The 14,046-nt window shown below is 57.1% G+C and overlaps 1 protein-coding gene across 1 annotated transcript in view; it reads left to right on the plus strand.

Annotated features, from left to right (window-relative positions):
- Window positions 1-13,421, plus strand: part of c21h22orf23 (chromosome 21 C22orf23 homolog) — a 96,905-nt gene extending 83,484 nt beyond the window's left edge. Inside the window, exon 6 of the mRNA XM_078237146.1 lies at window positions 13,251-13,421. Coding sequence (XP_078093272.1) covers window positions 13,251-13,337 — 87 coding nt within the window. The 3' untranslated portion in view covers window positions 13,338-13,421. The remainder of the gene's footprint in view (window positions 1-13,250) is intronic.
- The last annotated feature ends 625 nt before the right edge of the window (window positions 13,422-14,046 follow it).

Genomic DNA, 14,046 nt, shown 5'->3' on the forward strand with positions numbered 1-14,046 from the left:
ATTTACCGGCAGTGTGAGCGGGGTGTTTACCGGCAGTGTGAGCGGGGTATTTACCGGCAGTGTGAGCGGGGTATTTACCGGCAGTGTGAGCGGGGTATTACCGGCAGTGTGAGTGGGTATTTACCGGCAGTGTGAGCGGGGTATTACCGGCAGTGTGAGCGGGGTATTTACCGGCAATGTGAGCGGGTATTTACCGGCAGTGTGAGCGGGGTGTTTACCGGCAGTGTGAGCGGGGTATTTACCGGCAGTGTGAGCGAGGTATTTACCGGCAGTGTGAGCGGGGTATTTACCGGCAGTGTGAGCGGGGTATTTACCGGCAGTGTGAGCGGGGTATTTACCGGCAGTGTGAGCGGGGTGTTTACCGGCAGTGTGAGCGGGGTGTTTACCGGCAGTGTGAGCGGGGTGTTTACCGGCAGTGTGAGCGGGGTATTTACTGGCAGTGGGAGCGGGGTATTTACCGGCAGTGTGAGCGGGGTGTTTACCGGCAGTGTGAGTGGGTATTTCCCGGCTGTGTGAGCGGGGTGTTTACCGGCAGTGTGAGCGGGGTATTTACCGGCAGTGTGAGTGGGTACTTCCCGGCAGTGTGAGCGGGGTGTTTACCGGCAGTGTGAGCGGGGTATTTACCGGCAGTGTGAGCGAGGTATTTACCGGCAGTGTGAGCGGGGTGTTTACCGGCAGTGTGAGCGGGGTATTTACTGGCAGTGTGAGCGGGGTATTTACTGGCAGTGTGAGCGGGGTGTTTACCGGCAGTGTGAGCGGGGTATTTACCAGCAGTGTGAGCGGTTTATTTACTGGCAGTGTGAGCGGGGTATTTACTGGCAGTGTGAGCGGGGTGTTTACCGGCAGTGTGAGCGGGGTATTTACCGGCAGTGTGAGCGGGTTATTTACCGGCAGTGTGAGCGGGGTGTTTACCAGCAGTGTGAGCGGGTATTTACCGGCAGTGTGAGCGGGGTATTTACCGGCAGTGTGAGCGGGTATTTACCGGCAGTGTGAGCGGGTGTTTACCGGCAGTGTGAGCGGGGTATTTACCGGCAGTGTGAGCGGGGTATTTACCGGCAGTGTGAGCGGGGTGTTTACCGGCAGTGTGAGCGGGGTGTTTACCGGCAGTGTGAGCGGGTGTTTAGCGGCAGTGTGAGCGGGTGTTTAGCGGCAATGTGAGCGGGGTATTTACCGGCAGTGTGAGCGGGTGTTTAGCGGCAGTGTGAGCGGGTGTTTAGTGGCAGTGTGAGCGTGGTATTTACCGGCAGTGTGAGCGGGGTGTTTACCGGCAGTGTGAGCGGGGTGTTTACCGGCAGTGTGAGCGGGTGTTTACCGGCAGTGTGAGCGGGGTATTTAGCGGCAGTGTGAGCGGGTGTTTACCGGCAGTGTGAGCGGGGTGTTTACCGGCAGTGTGAGCGGGGTACTTACCGGCAGTGTGAGCGGGGTGTTTACCGGCAGTGTGAACGGGGTGTTTACCGGCAGTGTGAGCGGGTGTTTAGCGGCAGTGTGAGCGCGTGTTTAGCGGCAGTGTGAGCGGGGTATTTACCGGCAGTGTGAGCGGGGTATTTACCGGCAGTGTGAGCGGGGTATTTACCGGTAGTGTGAGCGGGGTATTTACCGGCAGTGTGAGCGGGGTATTTACCGGCAGTGTGAGCGGGTGTTTAGCGGCAGTGTGAGCGGGTGTTTAGTGGCAGTGTGAGCGTGGTATTTACCGGCAGTGTGAGCGGGGTATTTACCGGCAGTGTGAGCGGGGTATATACCGGCAGTGTGAGCGGGGTGTTTACCGGCAGTGTGAGCGGGTGTTTACCGGCAGTGTGAGCGGGGTGTTTACCAGCAGTGTGAGCGGCGTATTTACCGGCAGTGTGAGCGGCGTATTTACCGGCAGTGTGAGCAGGTATTTACCGGCAGTGTGAGCGGGTGTTTAGCGGCAGTGTGAGCGGGTGTTTAGCGGCAGTGTGAGCGTGGTATTTACCGGCAGTGTGAGCGGGGTGTTTACCGGCAGTGTGAGCGGGGTGTTTACCGGCAGTGTGAGCGGTGTGTTTACCGGCAGTGTGAGTGGGGTGTTTACCGGCAGAGTGAGCGGGTATTTACCGGCAGGGTGAGCAGGTATTTACCGGCAGTGTGAGCGGGGTATTTACCGGCAGTGTGAGCGGGTATTTACCGGCAGTGTGAGCGGGGTATTTACCGGCAGTGTGAGCGGGTATTTACCGGCAGTGTGAGCGGGGTATTTACCGGCAGCGTGAGCGGGTACTTACCGGCAGTATGAGCGGGGTATTTACCGGCAGTGTTAGCGGGGTGTTTACCGGCAGTGTGAGTGGGTATTTACCGGCAGTGTGAGCGGGGTATTTACCAGCAGTGTGAGCGGGGAGTTTACCGGCAGTGTGAGCGGGCTATTTACTGGCAGTGTGAGCGGGGAGTTTACTGGCAGTGTGAGCGGGTATTTACCGGCAGTGTGAGCGGGGTGTTTACCGGCAGTGTCAGCGGGTGTTTACCGGCAGTGTGAGCAAGGTGTTTACCGGCAGTGTGAGCGGGGTATTTACCGGAAGTGTGAGCGGGGTATTTACCGGCAGTGTGAGCCGGATATTTACCGGCAGTGTGAGCGGGTATTTACCGGCAGTGTGAGCGGGGTATTTACCGGCAGTGTGAGCGGGTGTTTACCGGCAGTGTGAGCGGGGTGTTTACCGGCAGTGTGAGCGGGGTATTTACCGGCAGTGTGAGCCGGATATTTACCGGCAGTGTGAGCGGGGTGTTTACCGGCAGTGTGAGTGGGGTGTTTACCGGCAGAGTGAGCGGGTATTTACCGGCAGGGTGAGCAGGTATTTACCGGCAGTGTGAGCGGGGTATTTACCGGCAGTGTGAGCGGGTATTTACCGGCAGTGTGAGCGGGGTATTTACCGGCAGTGTGAGCGGGTATTTACCGGCAGTGTGAGCGGGGTATTTACCGGCAGCGTGAGCGGGTACTTACCGGCAGTATGAGCGGGGTATTTACCGGCAGTGTTAGCGGGGTGTTTACCGGCAGTGTGAGTGGGTATTTACCGGCAGTGTGAGCGGGGTATTTACCGGCAGTGTGAGCGGGGAGTTTACCGGCAGTGTGAGCGGGCTATTTACTGGCAGTGTGAGCGGGGAGTTTACTGGCAGTGTGAGCGGGTATTTACCGGCAGTGTGAGCGGGGTGTTTACCGGCAGTGTCAGCGGGTGTTTACCGGCAGTGTGAGCGAGGTGTTTACCGGCATTGTGAGCGGGGTATTTACCGGAAGTGTGAGCGGGGTATTTACCGGCAGTGTGACCCGGATATTTACCGGCAGTGTGAGCGGGTATTTACCGGCAGTGTGAGCGGGGTATTTACCGGCAGTGTGAGCGGGTGTTTACCGGCAGTGTGAGCGGGGTGTTTACCGGCAGTGTGAGCGGGGTATTTACCGGCAGTGTGAGCCGGATATTTACCGGCAGTGTGAGCGGGTATTTACCGGCAGTGTGCGCGGGGTATTTACCAGCAGTGTGAGCGGGGTATTTACCGGCAGTGTGAGCGGGGTGTTTACCGGCAGTGTGAGCGAGGTGTTTACCGGCAGTGTGAGCGGGGTATTTACCGGCAGTGTGAGCGGGTGTTTACCGGCAGTGTGAGCGGGGTATTTACCGGCAGTGTGAGAGGGTATTTACCGGCAGTGTGAGCGGGGTGTTTACCGGCAGTGTGAGCGGGGTATTTACCGGCAGTGTGAGCGGGGTATTTACCGGCAGTGTGAGCGGGGTATTACCGGCAGTGTGAGTGGGTATTTACCGGCAGTGTGAGCGGGGTATTACCGGCAGTGTGAGCGGGTATTTACCGGCAGTGTGAGCGGGTATTTACCGGCAGTGTGAGCGGATATTTACCGGCAGTGTGAGCAGGATATTGGGGGCAGTGTGAGCGGGGTATTTACCGGCAGTGTGAGCGGGTATTTACCGGCAGTGTGAGCAGGATATTGGGGGCAGTGTGAGCGGGGTATTTACCGGCAGTGTGAGCGGGTATTTACCGGCAGTGTGAGCAGGATATTGGGGGCAGTGTGAGCGGGGTATTTACCGGCAGTGTGAGCGGGTATTTACCGGCAGTGTGAGCAGGATATTGGGGGCAGTGTGAGCGGGGTATTTACCGGCAGTGTGAGCGGGTATTTACCGGCAGTGTGAGCAGGATATTGGGGGCAGTGTGAGCGGGTATTTACCGACAGTGTGAGCGGGGTATTTACCGGCAGTGTGAGCGGGGTATTTACCGGCAGTGTGAGCGGGCTGTTTACCGGCAGTGTGAGTGGGTATTTACCGGCAGTGTGAGCGGGGTATTTACCGGCAGTGTGAGCGGGTATTTACCGGCAGTGTGAGCGGGTATTTACCGGCAGTGTGAGCGGGTATTTACCGGCAGTGTGAGCGGGTGTTTACCGGCAGTGTGAGCAGGACATTGGGGGCAGTGTGAGCGGGGTATTTACCGGCAGTGTGAGCGGGTATTTACCGGCAGTGTGAGCGGGGTATTTACCGGCAGTGTGAGCGGAGTGTTTACCGGCAGTGTGAGCGGGGTGTTTACCGGCAGTGTGAGCGGGGTGTTTACCGGCAGTGTGAGCGGGGTATTTACCGGCCGTGTGAGCAGGGTGTTTACCGGCAGTGTGAGCGGGGTGTTTACCGGCAGTGTGAGCGGGGTGTTTACCGGCAGTGTGAGCGGGGTATTTACCGGCAGTGTGAGCGGGGTATTTACCGGCAGTGTGAGCGGGGTGTTTACCGGCAGTGTGAACGGGGTATTTACCGGCAATGTGAGCGGGTATTTACCGGCAGTGTGAGCGGGGTGTTTACCAGCAGTGTGAGCGGGGTATTTACCGGCAGTGTGAGCGAGGTATTTACCGGCAGTGTGAGCGGGGTATTTACCGGCAGTGTGAGCGGGGTATTTACCGGCAGTGTGAGCGGGGTATTTACCGGCAGTGTGAGCGGGGTGTTTACCGGCAGTGTGAGCGGGGTGTTTACCGGCAGTGTGAGCGGGCTGTTTACCGGCAGTGTGAGCGGGGTATTTACTGGCAGTGTGAGCGGGGTATTTACCGGCAGTGTGAGCGGGGTGTTTACCGGCAGTGTGAGTGGGGTATTTACTGGCAGTGTGAGCGGGGTATTTACCGGCAGTGTGAGCGGGGTGTTTACCGGCAGTGTGAGCGGGGTATTTACCGGCAGTGTGAGTGGGTATTTCCCGGCAGTGTGAGCGAGGTGTTAACCGGCAGTGTGAGCGGGGTATTTACTGGCAGTGTGAGTGGGGTATTTACCGGCAGTGTGAGCGGGGTGTTTACCGGCAGTGTGAGCGGGGTGTTTACCGGCAGTGTGAGCGGGTGTTTAGCGGCAGTGTGAGCGGGTGTTTAGCGGCAGTGTGAGCGGGGTATTTACCGGCAGTGTGAGCGGGGTATTTACCGGCAGTGTGAGCGGGTATTTACCGGCAGTGTGAGCGGGGTATTTACCGGCAGTGTGAGCGGGGTGTTTACCGGCAGTGTGAGCGGGGTGTTTACCGGCAGTGTGAGCGGGTGTTTAGCGGCAGTGTGAGCGGGGTATTTACCGGCAGTGTGAGCGGGTGTTTAGCGGCAGTGTGAGCGGGTGTTTAGTGGCAGTGTGAGCGTGGTATTTACCGGCAGTGTGAGCGGGGTATTTACCGGCAGTGTGAGCGGGGTATTTACCGGCAGTGTGAGCGGGGTGTTTACCGGCAGTGTGAGCGGGTGTTTACCGGCAGTGTGAGCGGGGTGTTTACCAGCAGTGTGAGCGGCGTATTTACCGGCAGTGTGAGCGGGTATTTACCGGCAATGTGAGCGGGTGTTTAGCGGCAGGGTGAGCGGGTGTTTAGCGGCAGTGTGAGCGTGGTATTTACCGGCAGTGTGAGCGGGGTGTTTACCGGCAGTGTGAGCGGGGTGTTTTCCGGCAGTGTGAGCGGGGTATTTAACGGCAGTGTGAGCGGGGTATTTACCGGCAGTGTGAGCCGGATATTTACCGGCAGTGTGAGCGGGTATTTACCGGCAGTGTGAGCGGGGTATTTACCGGCAGTGTGAGCGGGTGTTTACCGGCAGTGTGAGCGGGGTGTTTACCGGCAGTGTGAGCGGGGTATTTACCGGCAGTGTGAGCCGGATATTTACCGGCAGTGTGAGCGGGTATTTACCGGCAGTGTGCGCGGGGTATTTACCGGCAGTGTGAGCGGGGTATTTACCGGCAGTGTGAGCGATGTGTTTACCGGCAGTGTGAGCGAGGTGTTTACCGGCAGTGTGAGCGGTGTATTTACCGGCAGTGTGAGCGGGTGTTTACCGGCAGTGTGAGCGGGGTATTTACCGGCAGTGTGAGCGGGGTATTTACCGGCAGTGTGAGCGGGGTATTTACCGGCAGTGTGAGAGGGTATTTACCGGCAGTGTGAGCGGGGTGTTTACCGGCAGTGTGAGCGGGGTATTTACCGGCAGTGTGAGCGGGGTATTTACCGGCAGTGTGAGCGGGGTATTACCGGCAGTGTGAGTGGGTATTTACCGGCAGTGTGAGCGGGGTATTACCGGCAGTGTGAGCGGGGTATTTACCGGCAATGTGAGCGGGTATTTACCGGCAGTGTGAGCGGGGTGTTTACCGGCAGTGTGAGCGGGGTATTTACCGGCAGTGTGAGCGAGGTATTTACCGGCAGTGTGAGCGGGGTATTTACCGGCAGTGTGAGCGGGGTATTTACCGGCAGTGTGAGCGGGGTATTTACCGGCAGTGTGAGCGGGGTGTTTACCGGCAGTGTGAGCGGGGTGTTTACCGGCAGTGTGAGCGGGGTGTTTACCGGCAGTGTGAGCGGGGTATTTACTGGCAGTGTGAGCGGGGTATTTACCGGCAGTGTGAGCGGGGTGTTTACCGGCAGTGTGAGTGGGTATTTCCCGGCTGTGTGAGCGGGGTGTTTACCGGCAGTGTGAGCGGGGTATTTACCGGCAGTGTGAGTGGGTATTTCCCGGCAGTGTGAGCGGGGTGTTTACCGGCAGTGTGAGCGGGGTATTTACCGGCAGTGTGAGCGAGGTATTTACCGGCAGTGTGAGCGGGGTGTTTACCGGCAGTGTGAGCGGGGTATTTACTGGCAGTGTGAGCGGGGTATTTACTGGCAGTGTGAGCGGGGTGTTTACCGGCAGTGTGAGCGGGGTATTTACCAGCAGTGTGAGCGGTTTATTTACTGGCAGTGTGAGCGGGGTATTTACTGGCAGTGTGAGCGGGGTGTTTACCGGCAGTGTGAGCGGGGTATTTACCGGCAGTGTGAGCGGGTTATTTACCGGCAGTGTGAGCGGGGTGTTTACCAGCAGTGTGAGCGGGTATTTACCGGCAGTGTGAGCGGGGTATTTACCGGCAGTGTGAGCGGGTATTTACCGGCAGTGTGAGCGGGTGTTTACCGGCAGTGTGAGCGGGGTATTTACCGGCAGTGTGAGCGGGGTATTTACCGGCAGTGTGAGCGGGGTGTTTACCGGCAGTGTGAGCGGGGTGTTTACCGGCAGTGTGAGCGGGTGTTTAGCGGCAGTGTGAGCGGGTGTTTAGCGGCAGTGTGAGCGGGGTATTTACCGGCAGTGTGAGCGGGTGTTTAGCGGCAGTGTGAGCGGGTGTTTAGTGGCAGTGTGAGCGTGGTATTTACCGGCAGTGTGAGCGGGGTATTTACCGGCAGTGTGAGCGGGGTATTTACCGGCAGTGTGAGCGGGGTGTTTACCGGCAGTGTGAGCGGGTGTTTACCGGCAGTGTGAGCGGGGTGTTTACCAGCAGTGTGAGCGGCGTATTTACCGGCAGTGTGAGCGGCGTATTTACCGGCAGTGTGAGCGGGTATTTACCGGCAGTGTGAGCGGGCGTTTAGCGGCAGTGTGAGCGGGTGTTTAGCGGCAGTGTGAGCGGGGTGTTTACCGGCAGTGTGAGCGGGGTATTTACTGGCAGTGTGAGCGGGGTATTTACCGGCAGTGTGAGCGGGGTGTTTACCGGCAGTGTGAGTGGGTATTTCCCCCCAGTGTGAGCGGGGTGTTTACCGGCAGTGTGAGCGGGGTGTTTACCGGCAGTGTGAGCGGGGTGTTTACCGGCAGTGTGAGCGGGTGTTTAGCGGCAGTGTGAGCGGGTGTTTAGCGGCAGTGTGAGCGGGGTATTTACCGGCAGTGTGAGCGGGTGTTTAGCGGCAGTGTGAGCGGGTGTTTAGTGGCAGTGTGAGCGTGGTATTTACCGGCAGTGTGAGCGGGGTATTTACCGGCAGTGTGAGCGGGGTATTTACCGGCAGTTTGAGCGGGGTGTTTACCGGCAGTATGAGCGGGGTGTTTACCGGCAGTGTGAGCGGGGTGTTTACCGGCTGTGTGAGCGGGGTGTTTACCGGCAGTGTGAGCGGGGTATTTACTGGCAGTGTGAGCGGGGTATTTACCGGCAGTGTGAGCGGGGTGTTTACCGGCAGTGTGAGTGGGTATTTCCCGGCAGTGTGAGCGGGGTGTTTACCGGCAGTGTGAGCGGGGTATTTACCGGCAGTGTGAGTGGGTATTTCCCGGCAGTGTGAGCGAGGTGTTAACCGGCAGTGTGAGCGGGGTATTTACTGGCAGTGTGAGCGGGGTATTTACCGGCAGTGTAAGCGGGGTATTTACCGGCAGTGTGAGCGGGGTGTTTACGGGCAGTGTGAGCGGGTGTTTACCGGCAGTGTGAGCGGGTGTTTACCGGCAGTGTGAGCGGGGTATTTAGCGGCAGTGTGAGCGGGTGTTTACCGGCAGTGTGAGCGGGGTGTTTACCGGCAGTGTGAGCGGGGTATTTACCGGCAGTGTGAGCGGGGTGTTTACCGGCAGTGTGAGCGGGGTGTTTACCGGCAGTGTGAGCGGGTGTCTAGCGGCAGTGTGAGCGGGTGTTTAGCGGCAGTGTGAGCGGGGTATTTACCGGTAGTGTGAGCGGGGTATTTACCGGCAGTGTGAGCCGGTATTTACCGGCATTGTGAGTGGGTATTTCCCGGCAGTGTGAGCGGGGTGTTTACCGGCAGTGTGAGCGGGGTATTTACCGGCAGTGTGAGCGAGGTATTTACCGGCAGTGTGAGCGGGGTGTTTACCGGCAGTGTGAGCGGGGTATTTACTGGCAGTGTGAGCGGGGTATTTACTGGCAGTGTGAGCGGGGTGTTTACCGGCAGTGTGAGCGGGGTATTTACCAGCAGTGTGAGCGTTTTATTTACTGGCAGTGTGAGCGGGGTATTTACTGGCAGTGTGAGCGGGGTGTTTACCGGCAGTGTGAGCGGGGTATTTACCGGCAGTGTGAGCGGGTTATTTACCGGCAGTGTGAGCGGGGTGTTTACCAGCAGTGTGAGCGGGTATTTACCGGCAGTGTGAGCGGGGTATTTACCGGCAGTGTGAGCGGGTATTTACCGGCAGTGTGAGCGGGTGTTTACCGGCAGTGTGAGCGGGGTATTTACCGGCAGTGTGAGCGGGGTATTTACCGGCAGTGTGAGCGGGGTGTTTACCGGCAGTGTGAGCGGGGTGTTTACCGGCAGTGTGAGCGGGTGTTTAGCGGCAGTGTGAGCGGGTGTTTAGCGGCAGTGTGAGCGGGGTATTTACCGGCAGTGTGAGCGGGTGTTTAGCGGCAGTGTGAGCGGGTGTTTAGTGGCAGTGTGAGCGTGGTATTTACCGGCAGTGTGAGCGGGGTATTTACCGGCAGTGTGAGCGGGGTATTTACCGGCAGTGTGAGCGGGGTGTTTACCGGCAGTGTGAGCGGGTGTTTACCGGCAGTGTGAGCGGGGTGTTTACCAGCAGTGTGAGCGGCGTATTTACCGGCAGTGTGAGCGGCGTATTTACCGGCAGTGTGAGCGGGTATTTACCGGCAGTGTGAGCGGGCGTTTAGCGGCAGTGTGAGCGGGTGTTTAGCGGCAGTGTGAGCGGGGTGTTTACCGGCAGTGTGAGCGGGGTATTTACTGGCAGTGTGAGCGGGGTATTTACCGGCAGTGTGAGCGGGGTGTTTACCGGCAGTGTGAGTGGGTATTTCCCCCCAGTGTGAGCGGGGTGTTTACCGGCAGTGTGAGCGGGGTGTTTACCGGCAGTGTGAGCGGGGTGTTTACCGGCAGTGTGAGCGGGTGTTTAGCGGCAGTGTGAGCGGGTGTTTAGCGGCAGTGTGAGCGGGGTATTTACCGGCAGTGTGAGCGGGTGTTTAGCGGCAGTGTGAGCGGGTGTTTAGTGGCAGTGTGAGCGTGGTATTTACCGGCAGTGTGAGCGGGGTATTTACCGGCAGTGTGAGCGGGGTATTTACCGGCAGTTTGAGCGGGGTGTTTACCGGCAGTGTGAGCGGGGTGTTTACCGGCAGTGTGAGCGGGGTGTTTACCGGCTGTGTGAGCGGGGTGTTTACCGGCAGTGTGAGCGGGGTATTTACTGGCAGTGTGAGCGGGGTATTTACCGGCAGTGTGAGCGGGGTGTTTACCGGCAGTGTGAGTGGGTATTTCCCGGCAGTGTGAGCGGGGTGTTTACCGGCAGTGTGAGCGGGGTATTTACCGGCAGTGTGAGTGGGTATTTCCCGGCAGTGTGAGCGAGGTGTTAACCGGCAGTGTGAGCGGGGTATTTACTGGCAGTGTGAGCGGGGTATTTACCGGCAGTGTAAGCGGGGTATTTACCGGCAGTGTGAGCGGGGTGTTTACGGGCAGTGTGAGCGGGTGTTTACCGGCAGTGTGAGCGGGTGTTTACCGGCAGTGTGAGCGGGGTATTTAGCGGCAGTGTGAGCGGGTGTTTACCGGCAGTGTGAGCGGGGTGTTTACCGGCAGTGTGAGCGGGGTATTTACCGGCAGTGTGAGCGGGGTGTTTACCGGCAGTGTGAGCGGGGTGTTTACCGGCAGTGTGAGCGGGTGTCTAGCGGCAGTGTGAGCGGGTGTTTAGCGGCAGTGTGAGCGGGGTATTTACCGGTAGTGTGAGCGGGGTATTTACCGGCAGTGTGAGCCGGTATTTACCGGCAGTGTGAGCGGGGTATTTACCGGCAGTGTGAGCGGGGTATTTACCGGCAGTGTGAGCGGGGTATTTACCGGCAGTGTGAGCGAGGTATTACCGGCAGTGTGAGTGGGTATTTACCGGCAGTGTGAGCGGGGTATTACCGGCAGTGTGAGCGGGTATTTACCGGCAGTGTGAGCGGGTATTTACCGGCAGTGTGAGCGGATATTTACCGGCAGTGTGAGCAGGATATTGGGGGCAGTGTGAGCGGGGTATTTACCGGCAGTGTGAGCGGGTATTTACCAGCAGTGTGAGCAGGATATTGGGGGCAGTGTGAGCGGGGTATTTACCGGCAGTGTGAGCGGTGTAGTTACCGGCAGTGTGAGCGGGGTGTTTACCGGCAGTGTGAGTGGGTATTTACCGGCAGTGTGAGCGGTGTATTTACCGGCAGTGTGAGCGGGTATTTACCGGCAGTGTGAGCGGGTATTTCCTGGCAGTGTGAGCGGGTATTTACCGGCAGTGTGAGCGGGTGTTTACCGGCAGTGTGAGCGGGTATTTACCGGCAGTGTGAGCGGGTGTTTACCGGCAGTGTGAGCAGGATATTGGGGGCAGTGTGAGCGGGGTATTTACCGGCAGTGTGAGCGGGTATTTACCGGCAGTGTGAGCGGGGTATTTACCGGCAGTGTGAGCGGGGTGTTTACCGGCAGTGTGAGCGGGGTGTTTACCGGCAGTGTGAGCGGGGTATTTACCGGCAGTGTGAGCGAGGTGTTCACCGGCCGTGTGAGCGGGGTGTTTACCGCCAGTGTGAGGGGGGTATTTACCGGCAGTGTGAGCGGGGTATTTACCGGCAGTGTGAGCGGGGTGTTTACCGCCAGTGTGAGGGGGGTATTTGCCGGCAGCGTGAGCGGGGTGTTTACCGGCAGTGTGAGCGGGTATTTACCGGCAGTGTGAGCGGGGTGTTTACCGGCAGTGTGAGCGGGGTATTTACCGGCAGTGTGAGCGGCTATTTACCGGCAGTGTGAGCGGGGTATTTACCGGCAGTGTGAGCGGGTGTTTACCGGCACTGTGACCGGGGTATTTACCGGCAGTGTGAGCGGCTATTTACCGGCAGTGTGAGCGGGGTATTTACCAGCAGTGTGAGCGGGGTATTTACCGGCAGTGTGAGCGGGGTATTTACCGGCAGTGTGAGCGGGGTATTTACCGGCAGTGTGAGCGGGTGTTTACCGGCAGTGTGAGCGGGCTATTTACCGGCAGTGTGAGCGGCTATTTGCCAGCAGTGTGAGCGGGGTGTTTACCGGCAGTGTGAGCGGGTATTTACCGGCAGTGTGAGCGGGGTGTTTATCGGCAGTGTGAGCGGGGTATTTACCGGCAGTGTGAGCGGGTTTTTACCGGCAGTTTGAGCGGGGTATTGGGGACAGTGTGGGCGGGATATTGGGAGCGGTATCCCGCCCCCACAGCCCCCGGCTTCCCCCCCACCCCCCTTCGTCTGACAGGGTGAGGAGGGGCGTCCAGTGGCTCAAGATGGAACTGCAGCAGGCCATGGATGGTGGGGTACACCAGATACCTGGCTGCACAGATTGTGTTGGTGTCTGCAGTGAGGGGTTTATGTTCTCCTCAGAGTTTTTTATCCATTCGTGGGGCATGAGTGTCACTGGCTGGCCAGCATTTATTGCCCATCCCTAGTTGCCCTTGGAGGGCAGTTGAGAGTCAACCACATTGCTGTGGCTCTGGAGTCACATGTAGCCATGATGTGGAGATGCTGGCGTTGGACTGGGGTAAGCACAGTAAACCAAGTAAACACAGTAACGCCAAATATACCTGTTGGACTTTAACCTGGTGTTGTGAGACTTCTTACTGTCACATGTAGGCCAGACCGGGTAAGGACGGCAGATTTCCTTCCCTAAAGGACATCAGTGAACCAGATGGGTTTTTCCAACAATGGTTTCATGGTCATCAGTAGATTCTTAATTCCAGATATTTTTTATTGAATTCAAATTCCACAATCTGCCGTGGCGGGATTCGAACCCGGGCCCCCAGAACATTATCTGAATTTCTGGATTAATAGTCTCGCGATAATACCACTAGGCCATCGCCTCCCCCTGTTCTTTCAAGACCCAGCACCCCGGCACGAGCTTACCTTTCTGAGGGCAAACACTGTGCAGAAGCAAGGCTTGAGATAAAAGCAGCACATCTGCCTCCCCTCAGCTGGTCTCTCTATAGCCTTGTAAGTTTGGAGATGGGTTTTGTAGGAATAATGGTGTTGAAGGCTGAGCTGGAGTCAATAACTAGGAGTCTGATTATTAACCAGTGTTACTATTCCATTAATTGAGAGAGCAGTACTGCCCCACCCCCTCGACCTCCCCCTCATTAACCCCTCCCCTGTCTCTTACAGAAAATCCGTGAGATGGAAGAGATCGACCAGAGGAGGAACAATGACCTGGAGATGGCCAAGAGCGAGGGAGGATCCACTTGTTCATAGTTCCATGTTGAATATCCGAAAGTCTAAAGTCTTACAAATTCCCTGGGCAACTGTATTTAAAATAATAAAAACACTTGTTTCTGGAGCTGATTTGATTTGATTTGATTTATTATTGTCACATGTATTAACATACAGTGAAAAGTATTGTTTCTTGCGCGCTATACAGACAAAGCATACCGTTCATAGAGAAGGAAAGGAGAGAGTGCAGAATGTAGTGTTACAGTCATAGCTATAGTGTAGAGAAAGATCAACTTAATGCAAGGTAGGTCCATTCAGAAGTTTGATGGCAGCAGGGAAGGAGCTGTTCTTGAGTCGGTTGATACGTGTCCTCAGACTTTTGTATCTTTTTCCCAATAGAAGAAAGTGGAAGGGAGAATGTCCGGGGTGCGTGAGGCCCTTAATTATGCTGGCTGCTTTTCCGAGGCAGCGGGAAGTGTAGACAGAGTCAATGGATGGGAGGCTGGTTTGCGTGATGGATTGGGTTACGTTCATGACTTTTGTAGTTCCTTGCAGCCTTGGGCAGAGCAGGAGCCACACCAAGCTGTGATAGAACCAGAAAGAATGCTTTCTATGGTGCATCTGTAAAAGTTGGTGAGAGTTGTAGCTGACATGCCAAATTTCCTTAGTCTTCTGAGAAAGTAGAGGCGTTGGTGGGCTTTCTTAACTATAGTGTCGGCATGGGGGGTCCAGGACAGGTTGTTGGTGATCT

This window comes from Mustelus asterias, chromosome 21, assembly GCF_964213995.1.
Source record: "Mustelus asterias chromosome 21, sMusAst1.hap1.1, whole genome shotgun sequence".
In the NCBI taxonomy this organism is placed as follows: domain Eukaryota; kingdom Metazoa; phylum Chordata; class Chondrichthyes; order Carcharhiniformes; family Triakidae; genus Mustelus; species Mustelus asterias.